Genomic DNA, 20,978 nt, shown 5'->3' on the forward strand with positions numbered 1-20,978 from the left:
TTGGTTGAAGGTTTGGACGTCAAACCTTGTAAATATCACATGAAATGTGTATCTTGTGCAGAGAACAAGGTGAAGGTTGCTCCAAAAGGCAAGGAGTCTAGCAGGCAGGCTTCCAAACCCTACCAGCTAGTTCACGCAGACCTGGTAGGTCCTCTAGCGCCCTCTTTGGGAAGAGCAAGGTACTTCATGGTTCTAATTGATTCTTTTTCCAGGTACATTCATGTGTTTATGCTCGAGCAGAAATCGCAAGCATTTCCTAAGTTCAAGGCATTCTGTGCTTGGTTGGAGAATGCTCATGGTAAACGTATTGGTTGTCTGTTTACTGATCGGGGCGGGGAGTTCACTTCTCAGCAGTTTGAAGCTTTCCTGACTGAGAAGGGAATCCAGCATGACTTGTCAACGCCTAGATCGCCATGGATGAATGGGCTTGCGGAGAGAGCAAATCAAACGTTGCTGCAAGGCATAAAAACCTTGTTGCATGATGCCAATCTCCCTGAGAAGTTTTGGGGGGAGGCTTTGGCAAATTTTGTTTATACTTTTAACAGGAGACTGTCATCACCTATAGGCTGCACTCCCTATGAGAAGATGTATGGTAAGAAACCTAACACCAAGCACTTGAAAATCTTTGGTTCTGACATGTGGGTGCACACCCCACAAAGCAACAAGCTTGGGAAGCGTGGGGCACATGGTTTGTTCATGGGGTACGAAAAAGGTGCATACAGGGTATGGATGACTAACTCTAAATCCATTAAGTTCACGAGGAGTGTTGAGTACAATCCTAAGTGGGGGGGAAATGTGGGAATTTTCCAGAGTTACCCAGAGGAGGATGAAGGTGATGTGAAGAAAGCAGATCATGCTGAGAAAGCTGAGGAAACTGAGGATGATGATGATGATGATGATGATCAGAGTTCGGATTCCAGTTCAGTGGGCGGCGCTGCTGCTGCTGTCAGTGACAGTGATGACACAGCAGACTACAAGAGCGCAAAGGCCTCAGTCAGACCATCTGATGAGTCTGACAATGAACTGGAAGAACCACTGTTCACCATTGGTCACTATTCTCCTAAGAAGGAGGAGATGAGTCCAGAAGACTTGCGTCTGGTTCGCAGGTCTGAAAGGGCGACCAAAGGCAAACCTCCAAAGAGATTTGCTGATGAGTTTGCTAAGATGGCAACTGCTGTTCTTAGTAGCTCAGAGAAGGTGTGGGAACCTTCAAGCTTCAAAGAGGTTCAGGAGTTAACCTCTAAAGATGCTGAGCCTTGGCTTAATGCCATGAAGGCTGAAGTTGATTCCTTAAACAGGAACCAGACTTGGGAACTGGTACCGGCAGTCCCAGGAATGAGACTGGTTGGCAGCAAATGGGTCTTCAAGGCCAAGACAGACCAGAATGGCAAGGTTGTCAGACACAAAGCCAGATTGGTTGCCAGAGGTTTTTCACAGGTACCAGGGCAGGATTACCACGAGACCTACTCACCCACGGTCAAATATGAGAGCATTTGGCTGATGCTCAAGATCGCTGCGGAGGAGAAACTGCATGTTTCCCATCATGACATTAATACAGCTTTTTTGTACGGGATTTTGAACGAGCAGCTGTACATGCTTCCACCTGATGGAATGCAGATACAGAAGGGAATGGTCTGTAAACTGCGGAAATCCTTATATGGTCTCAAGCAGAGTGCCAGGTGTTGGAACACAAAACTCACTGAAACGTTGCTTTCTCTAGGTTTTCACCAGGGCAAAGCTGATCCATGTGTGTTTGTCAAGGAGGAGGGGCAAAACAAACTGTATTGTTTATGTTTTGTTGATGATCTTCTGATGTTTTGGAAGAATCAGGCTTTTTACCAAAGCACCCTAGCTCAGCTGAAGGAGCACTTTGACATGAAGGATCTTGGTGAGGTATCCAACTATCTTTCTCTGCAGGTGGAGAGGGACCAAGCAGGTAATTTTCTGGTACATCAAACACAGAAAATTACTGATGTATTAACCAGGTTGAATTTGGTTGATGCAAACCCAGCAGACACACCGATGGTGACAGGTTACCAGGTAGATAGTACTGCTGAAGCATTTTCTGACACAACGCTGTACAGATGCATTCTAGGCAAGTTGAATTTCATTGCTAGATGTTCAAGACCTGACATTGCTGTAAGCACTAACCTGCTTAGCAGACATGCTAACAATCCTACTGTTCAGGATTGGAAAGCTCTGAAGCGCATAGCCCGGTATTTGAAAGGGACTATGCACTACAGGCTGAGGTTCACCAGTCAGAAGACTGGAGGTCTTGAAATCTTTGCAGATGCAAGTTTTGGAAGTGACACCACGGATGGTACAAGCACTTCTGGAGTATGCTACATGTACAACCACTGCCTGTTTGACTGGTTGTGCAAAAAGCAGACGACAGTTAGCCTAAGTTCCTGTGAAGCAGAACTCAATGCTCTGTCATTTTCACTCATGGATTGTGAATGGTTGATGCAACTGTTTAAGGACATTGGGGTTTCTGTGAAATGTCCTATACAAGTGTATCAAGACAATAGATCTTGTTTGGCTTTGCTGAACTCAGAGAGTTGCAAGCAAAGAACCAAGTACTTGCAGATTAAGCTACATCGTGCAAGAGAGTGTATTCAGAAAGGACTCATTCAGGTGTCCTACATGCCAGGAAATGAAATTCCTGCTGATCTGTTGTCTAAGGTTGTTAACAGAGAACAACTGAAGGTTTACGCACAAAGGTTGCAATTGGGTTGAACCACAGGTACTACAGGTTACACGGAAAGGGGGAGGATGTTAGGATATTTCCGTTCCACCTTAAAAGGGAGCAGGATGTTTGTATAACAGCCTGCGTAATTTCCTGTCTCACAGGATGTTTATGTTGTAAGTTCCTTTCGTTTTTGGCTGTTTTGCCTGAGCAGTCGGAGCAGACGGTCATGCTTTCTTTGTTCTGACCAACGCTGAATAAAACTGTAAATATGCATGTCCTGCTCTCATGCTTGTGCAACTTTTGCTGTGTGAATTCTGCTGTTATAGTGTGCACTAAGCCTGAGGCTTAGTGTCGCTGAATTGCTGATATTGCCTGACTACGGGAGGTTGATGGATCGTCCGGCACCGAGCTTGGGGGCTCAGATGGACTTTAGCTCCCTGGCAGTATCCCAACAGTGTCCTCCCTCCCGTACCCGCACATGCTAGATGACATAATATTGAGTTGATTATATTTTAAAAAGTCTAATGATACAACAGTAGACATGAAGGGGGACACATTTTAATGCAGTGATTAGAGGTTCTTAGTGGTTGCAGTGAAGCCTCAAGACTGGCTGAGATGCTCTGATGTCACAGAGAGGTTGCACAGATAGGAGTTTTCGGCTGCCATTGAACAGGTTGCATTTATGGGAGAGAAGGTCAGAATTTTTTTTAAGCAGGGGGCTAAAGTTGGAAGAGAGAGCAGGGCAGAGAAACATGGGTTGGAGGAGAGGATCAGGAGAGAGAAAGGGAAACTATGCTGAGCCAAGGAGTAAAGATTGCCACGGCCAGCAGCTTGAAAATTAAGAAGGAATGGAAGTTATAGATTTGATTTGAAGCAACCGGTCAACTCTTCTGCTTCAGGCCTTTTGCTTAATATTGCACAATTCCTACAGCAAGACACCTCTGTGCCCCTTGCGTCCTTTTCCCTGGTGGCAGGTGAGGGTGTGGCCCACTCATGCGATTATGTTTCCCCATATGAAGCAGGTGTAGGGAACCACTGTCCCTCCAGATGTTGCTGAGCTGCAGCTCCCATCACCCCGTCCATTGGCCATGCTTCCAGGGGCTGATGGCAGTTGTAGTAGAGATTTCCTGCATTGCGGGGGTTGGACTGCATGACCCTCAGGGTCCCTTCCAACTCTACGGTTATACGGTTCAGTGAACCCCCACACTGGATATAAAGACTTTGACCTCCTCGGGGCTGAACTTCTAAATCCAGCCAGGAAGCCACAGTCCCAGGCTTGCCCCCAAACCCTGCCCACTCACTCATCTCTGACATAAGAAGCGAATTGTGATGAGAGCTCTCCCTACATTCTCAGGAACACTCCTTTGCTCAGGAGCACAGAAATCTAGCGAGGTGGAGTATGTTCATGTGGCAGCTCTAACATCCTCTGTCAATGTTTATAATTTTGACTACTTATGCATGAGTTTTCCTGCCAACCTAGCAGTTTGAAAGCACATCAAAGTGCAAGTAGATAAATAGGTACCGCTCTGGCGGGAAGGTAAATGGCGTTTCCGTGTGCTGCTCTGGTTCGCCAGAAGCAGCTTAGTCATGCTGGCCACATGACCCAGAAGCTGTATGCTGGCTCCCTCGGCCAATAAAGCAAGATGAGCGCTGCAACCCCAGAGTCAGCCATGACTGGACCTAATGGTCAGGGGTCCCTTTACCTTTATGCATGAGTTTATTCTTCACTGGTATGCAAAGAGGGGCTTGGGTGCTGGTACTCAGCCCAGGCGAATCCCTGCTCCCATTAAAGCCCCACTCGCCTCCTGTGAACGTCATGGTAACCCATTCTTCTCTTTCTCCCCCTGCACTAGCCAGAGCTCAGGAGGTCCAAGCTGAGAATGTGACCGTGGCAGAGGGCGGCCAGGCTGAGATCAACTGCAAGCTGCACCAGTACGATGGCTCCATAGTGGTGATCCAAAACCCATCCCGCCAGACGCTCTTCTTCAACGGCACGCGGGGTAAGAATGGGGCTTCGGGAACGGTGGGGTTGTAGGCTGGGCTGGAAAGCTAGAGGACCATAGAGATGGAGCTGGACAAGAAATGTCACCCACTCAATCCCAGGCCTGCCATCTGGACCAACACCCCCTACAGGTCAGCCCACTACAGTGCAACCTGTTGCAAGAAGAGAATAAGTATCATATCAGAGGTGCTTGCAGAGCCCATGGATCAAGGCAGGTTAGCCAAGCCAGATGCCTCATGGGGAAGCAAGCACGCCAACAATGTTCTTCCTTTGGGTCACTAGCCAATCTGACCTGGGCAGTGGGGAATTGATCGGTTACACCCTGAACTTAAGAACAACCCGGTCAGAGTCCAGGACTGACTCAAGATAGCTTGGGAACTGAGGAAGAAAGTCCAGACGGCACCCTCCCTATGCTAAGTGTATCCAACTACACACTAGGGCTGGGCGATATATCGATATATCATCCAAAACAGGTTTGAAGTCCGTATCGTGATATCGGTTTCAGAATTATTGACCTTTCAATATATTGTGAATATATCGTGTAGGTGTGTGTGTGTTGTGCAAAAATCACAACGTGGGAAACACCATGAAGCCAGCCAATTCTTCTCTTGATTCCTGTAGCCCCTGTTAACCCTGCCAGCTCAGCTCTCCCCTGCCTCCTGCAGCGGGCAGCGAACCACAAGATCAGGCGCCAGCAAAAATCCCGATACGGGAAAAACCGCAAAGCCAGCCATTGCCTCTACGTAGCTCCATCCTTATTTCAGACATTGTGATATATCTGTATATCATGATGTCTCGCTGGTGATATATCACTATGTTGAAAACCAGATATTGTCCAGTCCTAGACACTTCTGCAGCTTTTGGTAGCAGCCCTGAATCTTCCTGCCCGAGGGATCTGCTGCATTTTGCCTAATGGTGGGGCCGGCCCGGACTGAGTGATCCTCACTTAGAGAAGCCATGAACTGCACCTCCATGCCACCTGGCATCTTGTCTCAAATAGAGACAGTCCCTCGTACTTGAGAAAAAGTGGGGAACCCCCCCCTCCCCAAGACTGTATTTGTATTGCTTCTTAGGTATTTGAATTCTATGGAATGCAAGTTGCAGCATGAAATAAAACATAAGAAATAAAAGAAGCAATAGAAATACAATTGAAAACCATACAGCATCAGACCCAGATGACCCTCTTCTCATTTCACTGGTCCATAACATGAGACACCTTTTCCTCGCCTTCCTTACAGCCCTGAAGGATGAGCGGTTCCAGCTGGTGGAGTTCACCCAGAAGCAAGTCCGCATCGTGCTCTCCAATGCCCGCCTGGAAGATGAGGGCGGCTACTTCTGCCAGCTCTACACAGAAGACACGCATCACCAGATTGCCATCCTCACTGTGCTGGGTACGTGCCACTTTCCCGCTGCTGCCACCTCTACCTTCTCTGCCACAGCTGCCGCCACCCAATTTCGGGATTGCAACATAAACTGGAAGAAAGAGGAGTTACAGTACCAAAGCCATGAATAATAATAATAGTTGTTATTATTCCTAAAGCACCCTCTTCGGTCCACCCAGTTCCTCCGGGTCTTCTGCAATAATCGAAACACATCACAGATACATTAAAGCCAATTAAGATTTAAAAAAAAAATACTAACAAAACCCACAAGCACAGTTCTCAGAGAATCATGGAACTGGAATGAAATGGGGTGGTCCTCTAGCCTAACCTTTGACTGGGCTCATTGCCAGAAGTGTTGGCACAGGAGATGGCTAAGGGTGGATGGAGCCACTCTAGGTCTACGTGGAACAACAGAAGCCTCAGAAAGCACCGCTTGCGTATATGTTCAGCTTGTTAAATCCAGCTAAAAAGTTAGTGGAATTGAAAGATGTGGCAGGTGTCCAAATAGTTTTTCATCCAGCCCTGGTACCTTTGTGACCTTTGGTCAGGATGCTGGAAGGTGGGAGGAGGTTAGCAAGAAGGTCAGTCCGTTCTTACCATGCGGTGTTATGACGAATTAAGGCCAACACAGGCCTTGTGCAAAATTTATTTATATCCCCACCCTTCCAAAGGAGCCAGGGCAGCAAGCACACCTGTGGTAAAGCAATAAAAACATATTTTTAAAGAAATCCAAAATTTCAGATTTTTAAAACACAGTCATACCTCAGGTTGAAGTAGCTTTGGGATAAGTATTTTGGGGTTGTGCGCTGCGGTGACCCGGAAGTAACAGAGCGCATTACTTCCAGGTTTCGCCGCTCACACATGCGCAGATGGTCAAAATGACGTCACGTGCATGCGCGGAAGCGGCGAATCGCGACCCGCGCAGACGCGGGGTGCGTTTGCTTCTGAATGCGAACGGGGCTCCGGAATGGATCCCATTCACATCCAGAGGTACCACTGCATTTATTTTTTGAGGGAAAAGGGTCCCGGAACTCTGTTCCAGAGAGTTCTGGCTGAAAACAAAGCCCTGGTAATTATAATAATCTCTCTCACACACAGCTTTCATAGAATCTTAGCGTTGGAAGGGACCCCAAGGGTGATCTAGTCCAACCCCCTGCAATGCTGGAATCTCAACCAGATCATACATGACAGATGGCCATCCAACCTCTGCTTAGAAACCTCCAGGGAAGGAGAGCCCACAGCCTCCCGTGGGAGTCCATTCCACTGTCAAACAGCTCTTACTGTGAGAAAGTTTTGCCAAATGTTTAGTTGGAATCTCCTTTCTTACAACTCGAAGCCATTGGTTCGAGTCCTACCCTCCGGAGTAGGAGAAAACAAGCACGCTCCCCCTTCCATGTGACAGCCCTTAAGATATTTGAAATGACTATCGTATCTCCTCTCAGTCTCCTCTCTTCCAGCTCTGATCAAGTAACTCTGCATGATGTCCTGTTGCTCGAGGTGTGACTAGGCAGGCCTCAGGTTGCTGTGCCTTCTCTTTCAGCAAGACAACCAGCTTGCACTTGCTGCAAGTGTTCTGTTTTTTTGTTCTCTGGCAGAATGACAAACATGGCACAGGTGTTACAGGTCAATGCAGCAGCTCCCTTGCCCTCCATGTCTCTGGTCCTGTGCCCACCAAGAGACAGAACTCTGGGCCTCCCCCTTAAACATCCTCACAAAGACCCCTGTTTGTGAGGTCTGGTCATGAGCTCCCAGGACCTGCGCTGAGCTAAGTTTGACTTCCCCCAAAGAATCCTGGGAAATTTCATTTGTTCAGGGCTATGGGAATTGCAGCTCTGTGCACGACAAACTAAAGTCCCCAGGATTCTTTAGGGGAAGCCATAAATATATGGTGTGGTGTGGATGTGGCGAGATGGAGAGGGAGACAGAAATCTGCCTCGTCGAGTCAGATCGCTAGTCCACCTCGCTCAGTCTCCCTAGGCTTTCAGAAAAGAGGCTTCCCGCAACCTTAACTGAGACCTCCTCCTGCATCCAGAGACCTTCTGCATTCCCCAGCCTGTAATTTCAAGCGCCTACCTAACCTCCCACACAATCACTAGACATTCATATGCTTCTTTTAAGGCCAAGCATTGACAACCCGTATGATCATGCTCCGAATCAGTATGCTGTATAATTTAACCAAAGGAAGGGGTGGGGAAGCTTCCACATTCTGCACTCACAGAAGCTAAATCAGGTATTCTTAGGAAATTATGCAAATGTCGGCTTCTTTTCCATAATTCTAATTTTGCAACTGGGGCTGGGCGAGGGTGGGGGCTGTCTGTGACAATGAAGAGCAATACAGAGCAACAAAATCCCATTTCCTGACTCTCTGATATTCTATTCACTCGCATCCGTGGCTTCCGAGGTGTTATTTTTCCCCACCCTAATTTAAGGCCTGTTTTGTTGTTGACCTGAAAGTGGAATTTCCCAGGATTCATTTGTACTGGTGATCTTGAGGAATCGTGGAACAGTCACAGAGGCCCACCTTAAGAGCTCACCGCCCTTGCCATTTGACCCCCTAGTTCAGTGGTGGGGAACTGGCGTCTTTCCAGATGATGTTCCATCTTCTCTGACCACTGGCTGGGGCTGGTAGAAGCTGCCACTGGGGGTTAACTGCTTACCCAGTGACAGGGCCTTCTCAGTGGTGGCTCCCCATTTGTGGCATGCCCTCCCTAGTGAGGTGCATCTGTCTCAGCCATTGGGTGGCTGAAAGGTCTGTTGCTAGAAGCGCTGGAATTATTAGCTATGAGAGTGTGGGTTATTGGGTTTTCTAAATAAAATTTTAACTGGGTTTTTGTTTTTGAAGGTCTTGCCAGTTTTTAAAAGATGGTTTTGGGATGTTTTAGTTCAGGCCAACTTCCAAGAGACTGTGATCTACTCAAAGAGTTAAAAACTGGCAGTGATCTACCCCTTAAGTTGTTGAGTTTTTTTAGAGAGGAGGAGAGCCCTGTTTTTTAGGGGTGCAGGTCAAAGATGTAGAGCTTTTTTTAGGGGAGCCAAAGTTTCTGGGCTTCTTTGGGGGGAGCCAGTGATCTACAGTGCCTGTGGAGGTGATGCTGTGGTGGGATCCGGTGCTGTGTTGGAGACAGCCCCACTGCCTGCCCCATAACCCAACTGCTGTTCCTTACAGTGCCCCCTGACAACCCCTTGGTGGAGATAAAGGAACAGGCCGTGGAAGGAGGAGAAGTGGAGCTCACCTGCAGCGTCCCCAGGTCACGCCCTGCTGCCACGCTGCGCTGGTACCGGGACCGGGACCGGAAAGAGCTGAAAGGTGAGGGAAGGAGGGAGGAATCCAGGGACTTAGCTCCCTGTAGGAGTTTGGCCCCAAAGCTGCAGAGCTGTGAATTCCCATGCCAGCTGACCTTCCGAAGTGGAATGTGCGGAACGGGACATAGTTTTCCTTTAGATTTTTCTCCTACTTGGGTGAAGCAATAATAATAATAATAACCATCAAAAATGCATATCTTAGGGGGAAACAAATAATTTAGGGTGAAATAAATTTGGAAACGTGTGCACTGAGGTGAAATACATATTTAAATATTATTTTATGCAATCAAAAAAATAATAATACAGTAGTGGAACAGAATGTACACATGTGAGCCTGGAAGGAACTGGAAGTAGACTGATCTGTCGTTGGGGACATGAGTTAGCTTAGTACTGGGATGTCCAGTTAATGCACCTCTAGAAGGTGCTGGCTCTTTTTCAGCTTGGGATCGGTTTTAGGGAGCGTCTCCCCAATAAAGGTTGTCATCTCCAAACGCCTGAGGCTGAGGCTGCATCCATATGTCTCTTTAACTGCAGCACATACACGAGCTGAGTTTATTAGCAGCTACTCCTACTCTTCCCCCTGCCTGCCCAGAAAATACTTAAAATAGAAGGGCTTTTTGGCATCTTAAAGGCAGATGTTTCTTTTGGGGCTCCTTTTAGACTCGTAAGTAGGCTGTTTCTGGGTCTCTCCCAGCGCTTCTTGGCTGCCGGGAACAAGTTCTCTGCGCTTGCGTTGGAGGCAAGTAGGAGTAATGTTATGCGCTCCTACCCCTCCCGAGCACGGCGGTTGCATTTTAATTGTATGTAATTTAAAAATTAGAAAAGGAGAAAAGAGCCCCGCGGCAAGGCGTGACGCCTTAACTCAGCTTTAAAGGGACGTTTGCGAGTGCTCGGCGGGGTTGACCAGCGGGGACGGTGCACATGTTCTTTGTTTCTCCACCCCAGGAATAGGCAGCAAGCAGGAGAATGGGAAAGTGTTCAGCATCACCAACGTGGTCCGCTTCCGGGTGGAGCGCAGGGACCACGGCAGCGTCGTGACGTGCGAGGCCACCCACCCCACGCTGCGGGGGCAGCGGAAGGAGACGCAGTACGTGCTAGATGTACAGTGTAAGTGACCGCAGGGGCCTTGCTGGCGGGGGACGAGGGCAAAGGCAGGGTTGGCATCAAGCGGCAGGGCTGCAGTGCATTCTGGGCCCAACTGGGCCCCTTTACCTTCCCCTTCTCCTTTGGGTAGGGTGGGCAGAGGTTACGGAGCTGTGGACCTCTGACTCTAAACCACTGGGCCTCTTGGGCTTGCCAGTCAGAAGGTTGGCGGTTCAAATCCCCGCAATGGGGTGAGCTCCTGTTGCTCTGCCCCAGCTCCTGCCAACCTGGCAATTGGAAAGCACGCCGATGCAAGTAGATAAATAGGTACCACTGCGACGGGAAGGTAAACGGCGTTTCCGTGCACTCTGGTTTCCATCACAGTGTTCCGTTGTGCCAGAAATGGTTTAGTCATGCGAGCCACATGACCTGGAAAACTGTCTGTGGACAAACGCTGGCTCCCTCGGCCTGAAAGCGAGATGAGCACCACAACCCCATAGTCGCCTTTGACTGGACATAACTTTCCAGGGGTCCTTTACCGTTTACTTCTCTTGGAGGAATGAATGCCCAGGGCATGAGAGCAGGGGGCTTCCAGAAGGGAATTTAATGGCTTATTTATTGAATTTCTATACCACCCTTTATCCGAGGATCACAGGGACGGCTTACAGTATAAAAACACACAAAAACCACAACCTCATAACAAGCAAAACAATAATGTCTCCGCCTCACCCCAGCTTAAAAGGCCGTAGATTGCTTGATTAGCCATAGGCCTGGGAGAAGAGGAATGTTTTTGCCTGGCGCCTAAAGTTATGCAATGAAAGCACCAGGTGAGCCTTCCTGGGGAAAGCAGGGAGTCACCACAGAAAAGTCCTGTCGTCTCCCTCCAGAGCTACCGTGGAGGGCGCACATGAAGAAAGGCCTGAGATGTTGGTCACAGGCCAGTTCATATGTGGAAAGGCGGTCCTTGAGGTATTGCTGTCCTGAGCCGCTTAAGGTTTTATTGATCAAAACCAGCACTTTGAATTGGGCCCAGAAACTAATTGGCAGCCAGTACAAGGCTGGTGTAATATGCTCAAGCCGTCTTGGCCTAGTGAGCAAGCAACCTGGCCACTTCATTGTGAAATCAGTGCCGTTGATGACCCTACAGTTCTTTCTCAGCAACCCTCCAATGTCATCGTCATCTAAGCGCCAGCCCATACGTTTATTTATTTTTACATTCAAAACGGATTTCCCCTTGCCGTGGAAAATCCAATAAGTGAAAATAACCTGCTCTACATCTGCAGACACTGCTAGTGAATGTGGAGTGTGCAGGCGCTGACAGAGGAGGTCATGGCTGCTTTGCTCCTCCCTGGTCTGCTCTCTGCAGGTTTGTGGTTTAGCTCTCGCCCTCCACACACCACAACCTCAACCAAGGTTTGCCCTTGGGAGCTGAACCATGCGTCTGAGTTTGGACTACACACTTAAGGCAAGCCATGGCTTAGCTCAGTGCAGCAGCTAAACCCCAAGGAGGGGACCAAAGAGGCTGCAATCTCCTCTCTGGGAGCCTGCACACACACATCCATGCCAAACCATTGGTTGACTCCATGTAGAATGTGGACCAGAACTCAGTGCAATGCAGGCCTGAGCCTAAACCAAGTGTCTTTTAAAAGCAATGCAGAAAAACCCTGGTTCAGAGACCCTGTCCAGTAGTGTGGTGGGCGAACTCAGATCTCTTCTGAAATTTCCTGCACATTTTCTTCAGTGGGCTCTCAATTTACTTGCATGTTCAATTTCCTTGTAGTGTAATAAGTGTCATTTTGGTGTTTCTGTTTATATATACTGGATATATAGATCTCCTTGCTTTTTATGCATACTGTTTTCTATCGCTCATTTTCGTGGGTGATGCAAAAATCCAGGGAAACTGTTCCAGCCTTCCTTTGCAATCTCACATTCTTTCTATGGCAAGGCAGCTCTTTCAGAAGGAAAAGACAAGGAGGAAGGATGCATGTGTTGATATCAGCCACAATGCCAGCGAAAACCTTAATTCCAGGCTTCTAATGGCTCTGACGTCTGAAGGAAGCGTTTCCTCTCCACGGCGAGGGTTGCAAATTGTCGGGCCTTGCTTGAGAAGTGTGACTGTTCTGTGCACAGGCTGATTCGTGACCTCCTGTTTATTCTCTCTCTTTCCACCCCAGTCGCTCCCACAGCCAGGATCCATCCGTCTCAGGGGGTGATGCGGGAAGGAGACACTTTAGTTCTGACTTGTGACGTCAAAGGCAACCCGCGGTGAGTACTTCCGCAGGATGGGGAAAGCCATAATTAGAGGAGAGGCTGGGGGTGGGGGTGAGCAGGGGAGGGCAGGTTCTGGAATAGAAACACCGGAAGTGGACTGAGTCAGACAGGTCCACCTGCCTCCAGACTGCCTGTCCTATCAGACAGTCCTGTCTCCTGGGTTTCAGGCAGAGTCTGTCTTTCTCAGCCCTACCTGAAGGCTATTTTCAAAACCTGCTTGACCACAGGCAAAAGAAGTGGGCATAGATGCTTCTCCGAAGCCTCTTCTGCTCTTATTCAAAAAACTCCTGCCTGTCTATTTCAGGAGAATCTGCTTTGACTCTCCAGAGTCCACTTCCATCAGGCCCAGCAACATGCTTGTAGTCCAGCAACTTCTTGGGGGGCTGGGCGGGGGGTGGGATGAATCAGGTTAGCCACCCCTCATCCTCAGGCCCTGCTATTGGGCAGCTGGAAGCAAAGAAGAAGAGTTTGGATTTGATATCCTGCTTTATCACTACCCGAAGGAGTCTCAAAGCAGCTAACATTCTCCTTTCCCTTCCTCCCCCACAACAAACACTCTGTGAGGTGAGTGGGGCTGAGAGACTTCAGAGAAGTGTGACTAGCCCAAGGTCACCCAGCAGCTGCATGTGGATGAGTGGGGAATCGAACCCAGTTCACCAGATTACGAGTCCACCGCTTTTAACCACTACACCACACTGGAGAGGGGCCACATCCTCTGAGCAGTAGGCATATCAGAGGGCATTTGGGGCAGGCTTTCCTACTGCGACACGACGAAAGCAGCACCTGCTGGAAACCCCCCCCCCACTTCATAAGACCCCCATCCTTGCTCTGTGGCACCTCTTCCCTGTATACGCGGGGCAAATTGTCCTTGCCTTTCTATATCGCTCTGACTGATGGATACAATTCCCGAGCGGAGTTATTACTCGAGCGCCCCTTGATCCAGCCGCTCGGCTCCGTGTCCCATCCATCACGGGCTCTGGCAGCGCTTGCCGCAAATAACCTTGATGGAAGGAAGGAAAGTGGTGTGTGTTTGTGTGTGCTCATGTGGGGGAGATGAGGCGCTTGTGACCCACAGGGGCCACCGGAGATGGGCGTTGGGGGGAGAGGGGTATGGTTAACGCCAGCTGTCCTGACTTCCGCCCTCAGCCCCACGGACATCAAGTGGAGCCGAGCCAACGACTCGTTGCCGGAGCGGGCCTTGACGGAGGGAGAGGTGCTGACCATCCCCAGCCTCAGCATGCTGGATAACGGAACCTACCTGTGCCAGGTGGCCAACAAACATGGCCGCTCGTCGGACCAGTATGTGCTGGTGGTTTACGGTAAGCAACACGTGTTCTCTGCTGCTCCAGAGCTCACCTGCTCCCGCCCCCTCTCCTAAGCTCAGCCCAGAACCTCCGAGTTCACTGCTGTCCTGATGTTCACATGCAGCGGGCGAGGAGTTAAAAGTCTGTTTCAGGGTCCGGGGGAGGCGGGGGGGGTGTCACATGACAGAACGCTTTTAAAACCCCGCACATATAAAGTTAGCCTGTCAGGGAGAAACCTTTCTGCTTGCCAAATATTTTTTTTCCTTTGTTCGGGTGATGCACTAAGTCATGTTTCTGATGACCAGACCCCCCCAAACCACACCTTTTCTTTTCCCCCCAATTTTTTTAATTGATTTTCCAAATTTATAACAAACAAATAAGAAAACATTACAATATAAAACAGAAAACAAACAAACATTTATCCTCACTGTTAATATCCCAATTTTCCTATCATTGTTAAGTAGCTTCCTTGAATCCCCCTAGCTGAGTTTCCATATAGGTCATTGTAGCAGTTTTCCAATACTACTTTCAAATAAAATTAACTTAATGGAGTAACATCTGTGGAACCACACCCTTTCTTCCTGGTCCACATTAAGGGTCTTAGGTGCTGTTCCCTAATGCCAGGGGTGGGGGACCCCTGGCCCTCCAAATGTCGGTGGAGTGCCAGTCCATCACCATCCTGAATGGGGCTGGTGGGTCGCCAGTTCCTTACTCTTGCTCCTATGGCAGTGTCTCTCAACGGAGGTGTTTGCTTTCCCCCTGCCAGCAGGGCAGCCAGAAATCGGGTAGGCTCAGGTCCTCTGCCCCGGCCCATACCAAGGTATGAAGCTCGCAGAGGGCACCGCCTCCAGCCACCCACCCCGCCTCTCACACCTTAACCTTTCCCTGTCTTTGGCAGACCCCGGGGCCATTGTGGAGGCCCAGACTTCAGTGCCCTATGCCATTGTCGGGGGCATCCTGGCGCTCCTGGTCTTCCTCGTCATCTGTGTGCTTATAGTCATGGTGTGGTGCTCCATCCGGCAGAAAGGTCAGTGTCGGAACCCTGGTGCCAGCCGGGCAGATAAGAGACACGAGTGCTGATTTATAGAAGGAAAGCTGGGTTGCTCCATCTATCTCTCACCACTGATCTGAGAAACTGCCTTGCAGCACAGTCATTTCATGTGTGTGTCTCTCTCTGTGTGTATTCAAAAAGCGTATTTCTAGCCTTTGGGGTTGGAGTGAGGAGCTTGAAATGATAAAAGCAGGGAGACCCCGCAGGGCTTGGGAGTGAGGCTTTCTGCGACTGTAGGAAGGACTTTGTGGCTCCTAAAACCACAGTCTCTCTCACAGTCTTTCCCAATCCTCTTTGTACATGGGAAGGAATACGCTACGGCTGTCTACACAATTGCCGGCTTAAAACACAGCGAGGTGGGGTTTTTTCTCAATTCAGATCAAAGGTGGTTTGCGGAGAAATGGATCCAAGCTTAGTATTTAAAAAAAAACACACCAAAAACCTACAGGATGCAGAATGTACAGGATGTGTGTACACCACCTGCATTTTTCTTCTAGTCGCTCACGGCCAGCTGCAGATTTCGGAGAGGAATTCTTGGGCAAGACACTTAAAGAGTTCCCATTCTCCTTGTTGCCTCTCGCTTGCCCTCTCCCTCTGCCCCCAGTCTGCACCTCTGCCCCCAAAGGAAGAAGGAGAAGCAGAGAAATCTGCTCCTTCGGTTCCCACAGCTGGTTGGAGAGGGCAGGCCAGCCGCTCTTGGCAGCAATCAGGAACGTGAGATTTCGGGGCTCAGTCAGTGAGTGAAGCTACCAAGCCCTGGTGCCAGCTTGCGGTGTAACCACCGGTTTGGGGTGCATGTGTTCGGATGGGGGAACGTTCTGCTCTCCTCCAATTGCCACTGCACGCCCCCTTGGCTGTGGGTACACTCGCTAGAGAGCAGAACCTGATATTCTCTGCCTTCCAGAATTCCTCTTCCTTGATCGTAGCTATTGCTGAAAGTTAAGTCCAGTGGGGACGTATTTGTGACTAAACACCCGTGAGGTCCCATTGCACATGCATAAGCTGGTGATGTGTCTTCAAAGCCATTCCAAACTGAGGGTGACAGAGTGTGGCTTTCATACAAACAGAAATAGTGCCAAAGCAAGGATCTGTTCTCTAGTTGTGGGATGAGGACCAACACATGTAATTAGAGGTGTGATTCCTGCACTGCAGGGGGTTGGAATGGGGGACCCTTGGGGTCCTTTCTGAAGTGAGGGACATGAGGCAGGAGTTGATAATGCAGCTGAGCTGCGCACAGGTGAGCTGCAAGCAAGCTGCTGGCCAGCTCTGTGGAGGCTCCTTTTATTGACACAATATGCAAACCCAGGCAGATACATTTTGGGCTGTGACCTTTACACATCTTCCAGTCCCGAGATGGTGGGGTGGTACAAAGTTATTTTGGCCCCTGTTTCCACCGCGTCATTTTCCCCTTGCACAATTTTTGACGAAGGAGACAAAGGTCTCAGAGACAAAGGTCACAGACAGGACACCGCAGACTACTGAGACCACAAAAGGTTAGACAGAGTGGAAGATGTTCAGACAGCTGTGGCCTTATCTGTGAGTGGGAGTGTGCTCCGCACCCAGCGATCATTCCTACACTTTTCCAAATCTATGATTCTATGAATGGAGTCGCCTTAGCAAGATCTTGAGTCTCCTCCAGGGCCCTGTGCGCCCCACTTACCATTGCTTGTGCCCAGACTTTTTCCCAACTCACACCCACCCCCGCCCTCTTTTTACAGGCTCCTATCTGACGCACGAGGCAAGCGGCCTGGACGAGCACGGAGAAGCCCGCGAGGCCTTTCTGAATGGCGGTGACGGCCACAAACGCAAGGAGGAATTCTTCATCTGAGCCTGGGAGAGGGGAGGGGGAAGGGGAGGGGTGCTGGGGGCTGAGCGCTGGGGGCAGAATGGCCGAGGAGGGGGAGCGCCGAAGGAAGGGGGGGAGAGACGTTTATAGAAAAGCTGCCACTCTTGCTGGGGGAGGGGAGGGAGGGGTAAAGAAGGGTTGGATTAAAAAGAGAAAAAAAATGCTTAAAAAATATCCATTGTGTAAAAAAAGGGGGACACACACACATGGCCACTTGTTCGGTTTTATTTTTGAAACCGAGGACTTTAGCCCCACCCCCAGCTATGAAGCTCCGCCTCCTGCCATTGGCTGACTCCTCCCCCCTCCATGCCCTCTGCACCAGAGCTATTTCCTGTTACTTCTGGGGAGAATGTATGTGTGTGTGTGAGAGAGAGAGTGCGTGTGCGTGTGCATGTCCCCACTTCCATAAAAAAGAGCAGGAGGCTGGGATAGCCACAACCCTTTTCTCTTTGGGGACAGGCAGAGCCCTGTGGGAGGGCTTGGGTCTCTTTGTAAATAGCGTAGAAGCCACCCAGCGAGGGAGGTGGAGAGGACACCCAGAGATCCCGGGCTGCTGAGACTGCGAGGGTGGGTCACGGTGTCAAAGGGCCCTTCCCCTTGGAGGGACTGTGGCCCGTTAGCTCTGGGTTTGCTTATTTGCTTTTCTTTCCGATATTAGCACTGAGTTTCAAAATATCTGGGGAGGGAGATGGGGCTAACATATTTTGCTCTGGAGCACCAGGATCTTCCCAGCAGCCCTGGAGGAGACTCTCAAGTTCAGGGAAGGCGACCACGGGGGGAGAGAGCCATTCTGTGAGTTGGGACCCCCCTCGGGTGTGTTTTGCCCCCAGCCGCTGAGGAGGGGAGCCGCCGGGTCGGAGTGTTTGGCGTGCAGCATGACAGGAGCGTGAGGCTGGGAGTCGCCGGGTCGCTTTGAGTTGTCTTCAGGGCGCCTGGCCCCATATCTCTCTCAGCCGCACCTTTCGCCCCACTGCTAAGCCCAGGGCCGCTCAAGCCGTGTGGGGCCTTATGAAGCAAGTTGGACTCTTTTTTTTTTTTCTTCCTTCAAAGCCATGATAGTTTGGGGAGGGAGAGGGAGGGTGGGAAGAGGAAAGGGGGTGTCTCTGTCTGTCTCTGTCGTCCTTGTTATGTGATGTGCCCAGCTGGGGACAGGCGATGGGACTACGGAGCCCCATCGGCGCATTGACCCCCCACAGCCCACACTTTGTCCTTGACAGCCAAGCGTTGCCCCCTGGCCCACAGCCCAGCTTCTGCAGAGAGTGGAGGACATGGGAAAAGAATTTGCATCCGTCTGAATTTGTCAACATATGCAGATTTGACTGTGGCCAGTTTCAGCTCCTCCTCCTTCTCCTCGCCTTTGGGCCTGGTGGCCACGATGTTATGCCATCCCATCCCCAGACCCCGAGAGAGAAACCGCTGTGTCGCTCGCAACACCCCCTTGCCCCATCCTCCCTCCCTCTCCGCTCGGCCTCCCTCCCCGGAAGCAGCTGGGATCGGCAAGTCCCTCAAAGAAGAGCAAGACGAGAGGCTCAGCAATAGGCACCCCTCCCTCAGCACCTGTCTGGATGTTGCTTTCATGGGTTCAACCTCCCCCAAACACAGCTGCGGTAAAAAAACCGAACCCCTGTTACAAATGGCTGCTCTGCCCCAGAGGTGGCTGCAATGCACTGCTGCAGGGTGCAATGCTGGTGACTGCCAGTGGGAGGAATCCCCTGTGGAAATGGCTGCTCCAGAGGCAGTTGCCGCCTCACCCCATGGTCCAGCCCCATGATTGAGCGTTGAACCACAAAAGGAGGGTGCTGAACCCCGTCTCTTCCCCGCTCCCTTCTCCCCCGCCCCGCACTCCACTCCTGGTCTTCTTGGTTCCTTCCATCCTTGCCGACGTCCCTCATTTTGTGCAGGTAGATGCCCACTCCTCGCTTTCCCTCGAATTTCCATCCCACCCCCTTTCCCTCTGTCTTTTGTCTGGGGAACAAAACAGAAGAAAAGAAACCGACGTGTGATTCTGTGTCCGTCTCTGGCTCGCGGTTTTTATTTTATATTGTTTGTGTCTCGGAAGGGGAGATTAAAAAAAAATGAAAAGAATGGAAAATATAATAATTAATATATAACTGGGGGTCGGGAGTATGCAGGGGGGCTTGTTCCTCTGCAGCCCAAGACTGTTTCCCCCACGCCCGAAAGTTAATATATATGTAAATATCTATGTCTGCCTTTTAACCACCTTTGATACTTCAATAAATCCCCCTGATTAATTCTTTTAACACCAGTGGTTGTGGTATCCTTGTTCATGAGTGCGTGCTGTGGAAGCGGTTCTGGCTCTGCAAATGCAAAGAACATGAGAACTGTCCTGGATCAGGCCAGGGGCTCATAGAGTCCAGCAACCTGTTTTCCCAGAGGCTAGCCAGACTCCCATGACAGGCCTAAAAGCAGGACCTGAGCCGCGCAGCCCCCTCCCCTCCTGTGGTTTTCAGCAACTGGTATTCAGAAGTGGAGGTAATGATGTGAGCTCTCTTCGCCTGCCCAACTCCCCAATCCTTCAAGAGTTGAAGCAGACAACCTGGGGATTCTTCTCCCCTGCATCCATCTCTAGCCAGGTGCCCAGTAAAAGTGGAGAGGAACAGGGCGGGGTGGGGGCTATTATTTCCCAGTCTTGGAGCCCCAGCAAGCTGCCCAGCCTCAAAGTCCTCTGGAGCAAACACCGTGCAGGAGATCCAACTTGTTTTCCTGGGTCAGGGATGCTACTGACAGAGCTTAAAGCAGCAACAAGCAAATTTGGTGCTTTTGCCGTCACAATCTTTCTGCTGCAAAAGTGGGGGGGAGGGGGGCGAGAACAGACATATGAAGCCGACAGGGACAGCAAAGCCCCGTGGGGGTTCACTGCCGTCGCTCAGCCAAACGCCAAAGCCACTCTCATCCGCGGAGGCACGGAGGCTCCCATTTCACAGATAAGAAATGGAGGCTGGGAGAGTGTGCTTTGTCCCCAACCAAGGCTGCACAAGCATCTGTGCCAAAAATTGGAGTCGAATCTGTGTTTTGCCGGATCCCATTCTGTCCTCTAGATCGGCCTCCTCGCGTTCCCTCTCTGAGGGCCTTGGGGAAGTGCCTCCCCAACCCCTCTGATTTATTTTCACAGTAATGTTGGGGCTTGAGAGATGCAGCCATAGCCCCAGGCCACCCAGTGAACTTGGGTGTTGAGTAGCTCCCCATCCAAAGCCATTGTGCTCGCCCGGCTCTTCCTGCAATCCCTAATGCTCCGTGGCCGTTCTGCCCCACTGCTGTCCCGGTCCTGGATTCCTGCTCCTCTTGTCCACGTTCTTGCCCCCGTAACATGCTGCATGCACTGCTCTCACATCTTTATGCAGCATCTATACACACACACACCTGCTCTGCCCTGGTCTTCTGCTGTGCCTGTTTCCAGTCCCTGAACAAATGCGCTAAGCCCCCATTTCGGCTGAGGACGGAGAGCCTTGCACATTAGTTCCTGCTTTCCCTTCCATTTCTCTCCTTCACTCTCATTTTTATTACTCCGCCGGGTCCCTCTACACGTCCCCCATCTGTCATTCTGTACAAAACTCTCTTCTCGTGGAAAACATTCCGACTGGGAGCTACCGGAAAAAATATTTTAAAACAATTGCAGGAGTGGGGGGAATTTAATGTTCAACAAAATGGCATAAATTCTGGGTTTGCGGCACTTTCTGCTCGCTCTTGCCCAAGAAGCTGGAATGGCAATCTAGGTAAAAGCAACAGACCCAGCACTCCATGCAGCCCTCCTGCCTTGGACTCTGTTATTCCTGACCTACAGCTGTGGTTTCCCCGGTCAGGATCAGGCCAAGAAGCCCATCTGGCTGAGCCTTTTGGATCATGCCCATGACCTCATCTATTGGTGTGGTCTCCGTTTGAGATCCCTTTTGCACCCTCTTGGCTGATACTCTCCAGCTCTCATCGTGACACCCCTAGGATTTTGAGTGACGAAGACCAAGACGTGCCTCCCAGCACGATGAAAACAATTTGGACAGATGCACACTGCATTCCAAGGCAGGAGGGGGC

The 20,978-nt window shown here is 50.3% G+C and overlaps 1 protein-coding gene across 1 annotated transcript in view; it reads left to right on the forward strand.

Moving 5' to 3' along the window:
- Positions 1-19,192, forward strand: part of CADM4 (cell adhesion molecule 4) — a 142,516-nt gene extending 123,324 nt beyond the window's left edge. The window contains exons 2-9 of the mRNA XM_053397956.1: positions 4,543-4,689; positions 5,930-6,082; positions 9,240-9,380; positions 10,322-10,483; positions 12,634-12,724; positions 13,877-14,049; positions 14,933-15,061; positions 16,804-19,192. Coding sequence (XP_053253931.1) covers positions 4,543-4,689; positions 5,930-6,082; positions 9,240-9,380; positions 10,322-10,483; positions 12,634-12,724; positions 13,877-14,049; positions 14,933-15,061; positions 16,804-16,913 — 1,106 coding nt within the window. The 3' untranslated portion in view covers positions 16,914-19,192. The remainder of the gene's footprint in view (positions 1-4,542; positions 4,690-5,929; positions 6,083-9,239; positions 9,381-10,321; positions 10,484-12,633; positions 12,725-13,876; positions 14,050-14,932; positions 15,062-16,803) is intronic.
- The last annotated feature ends 1,786 nt before the right edge of the window (positions 19,193-20,978 follow it).

Source organism: Podarcis raffonei, chromosome 8, assembly GCF_027172205.1.
Source record: "Podarcis raffonei isolate rPodRaf1 chromosome 8, rPodRaf1.pri, whole genome shotgun sequence".
Classification (NCBI taxonomy): Eukaryota; Metazoa; Chordata; class Lepidosauria; order Squamata; family Lacertidae; genus Podarcis; species Podarcis raffonei.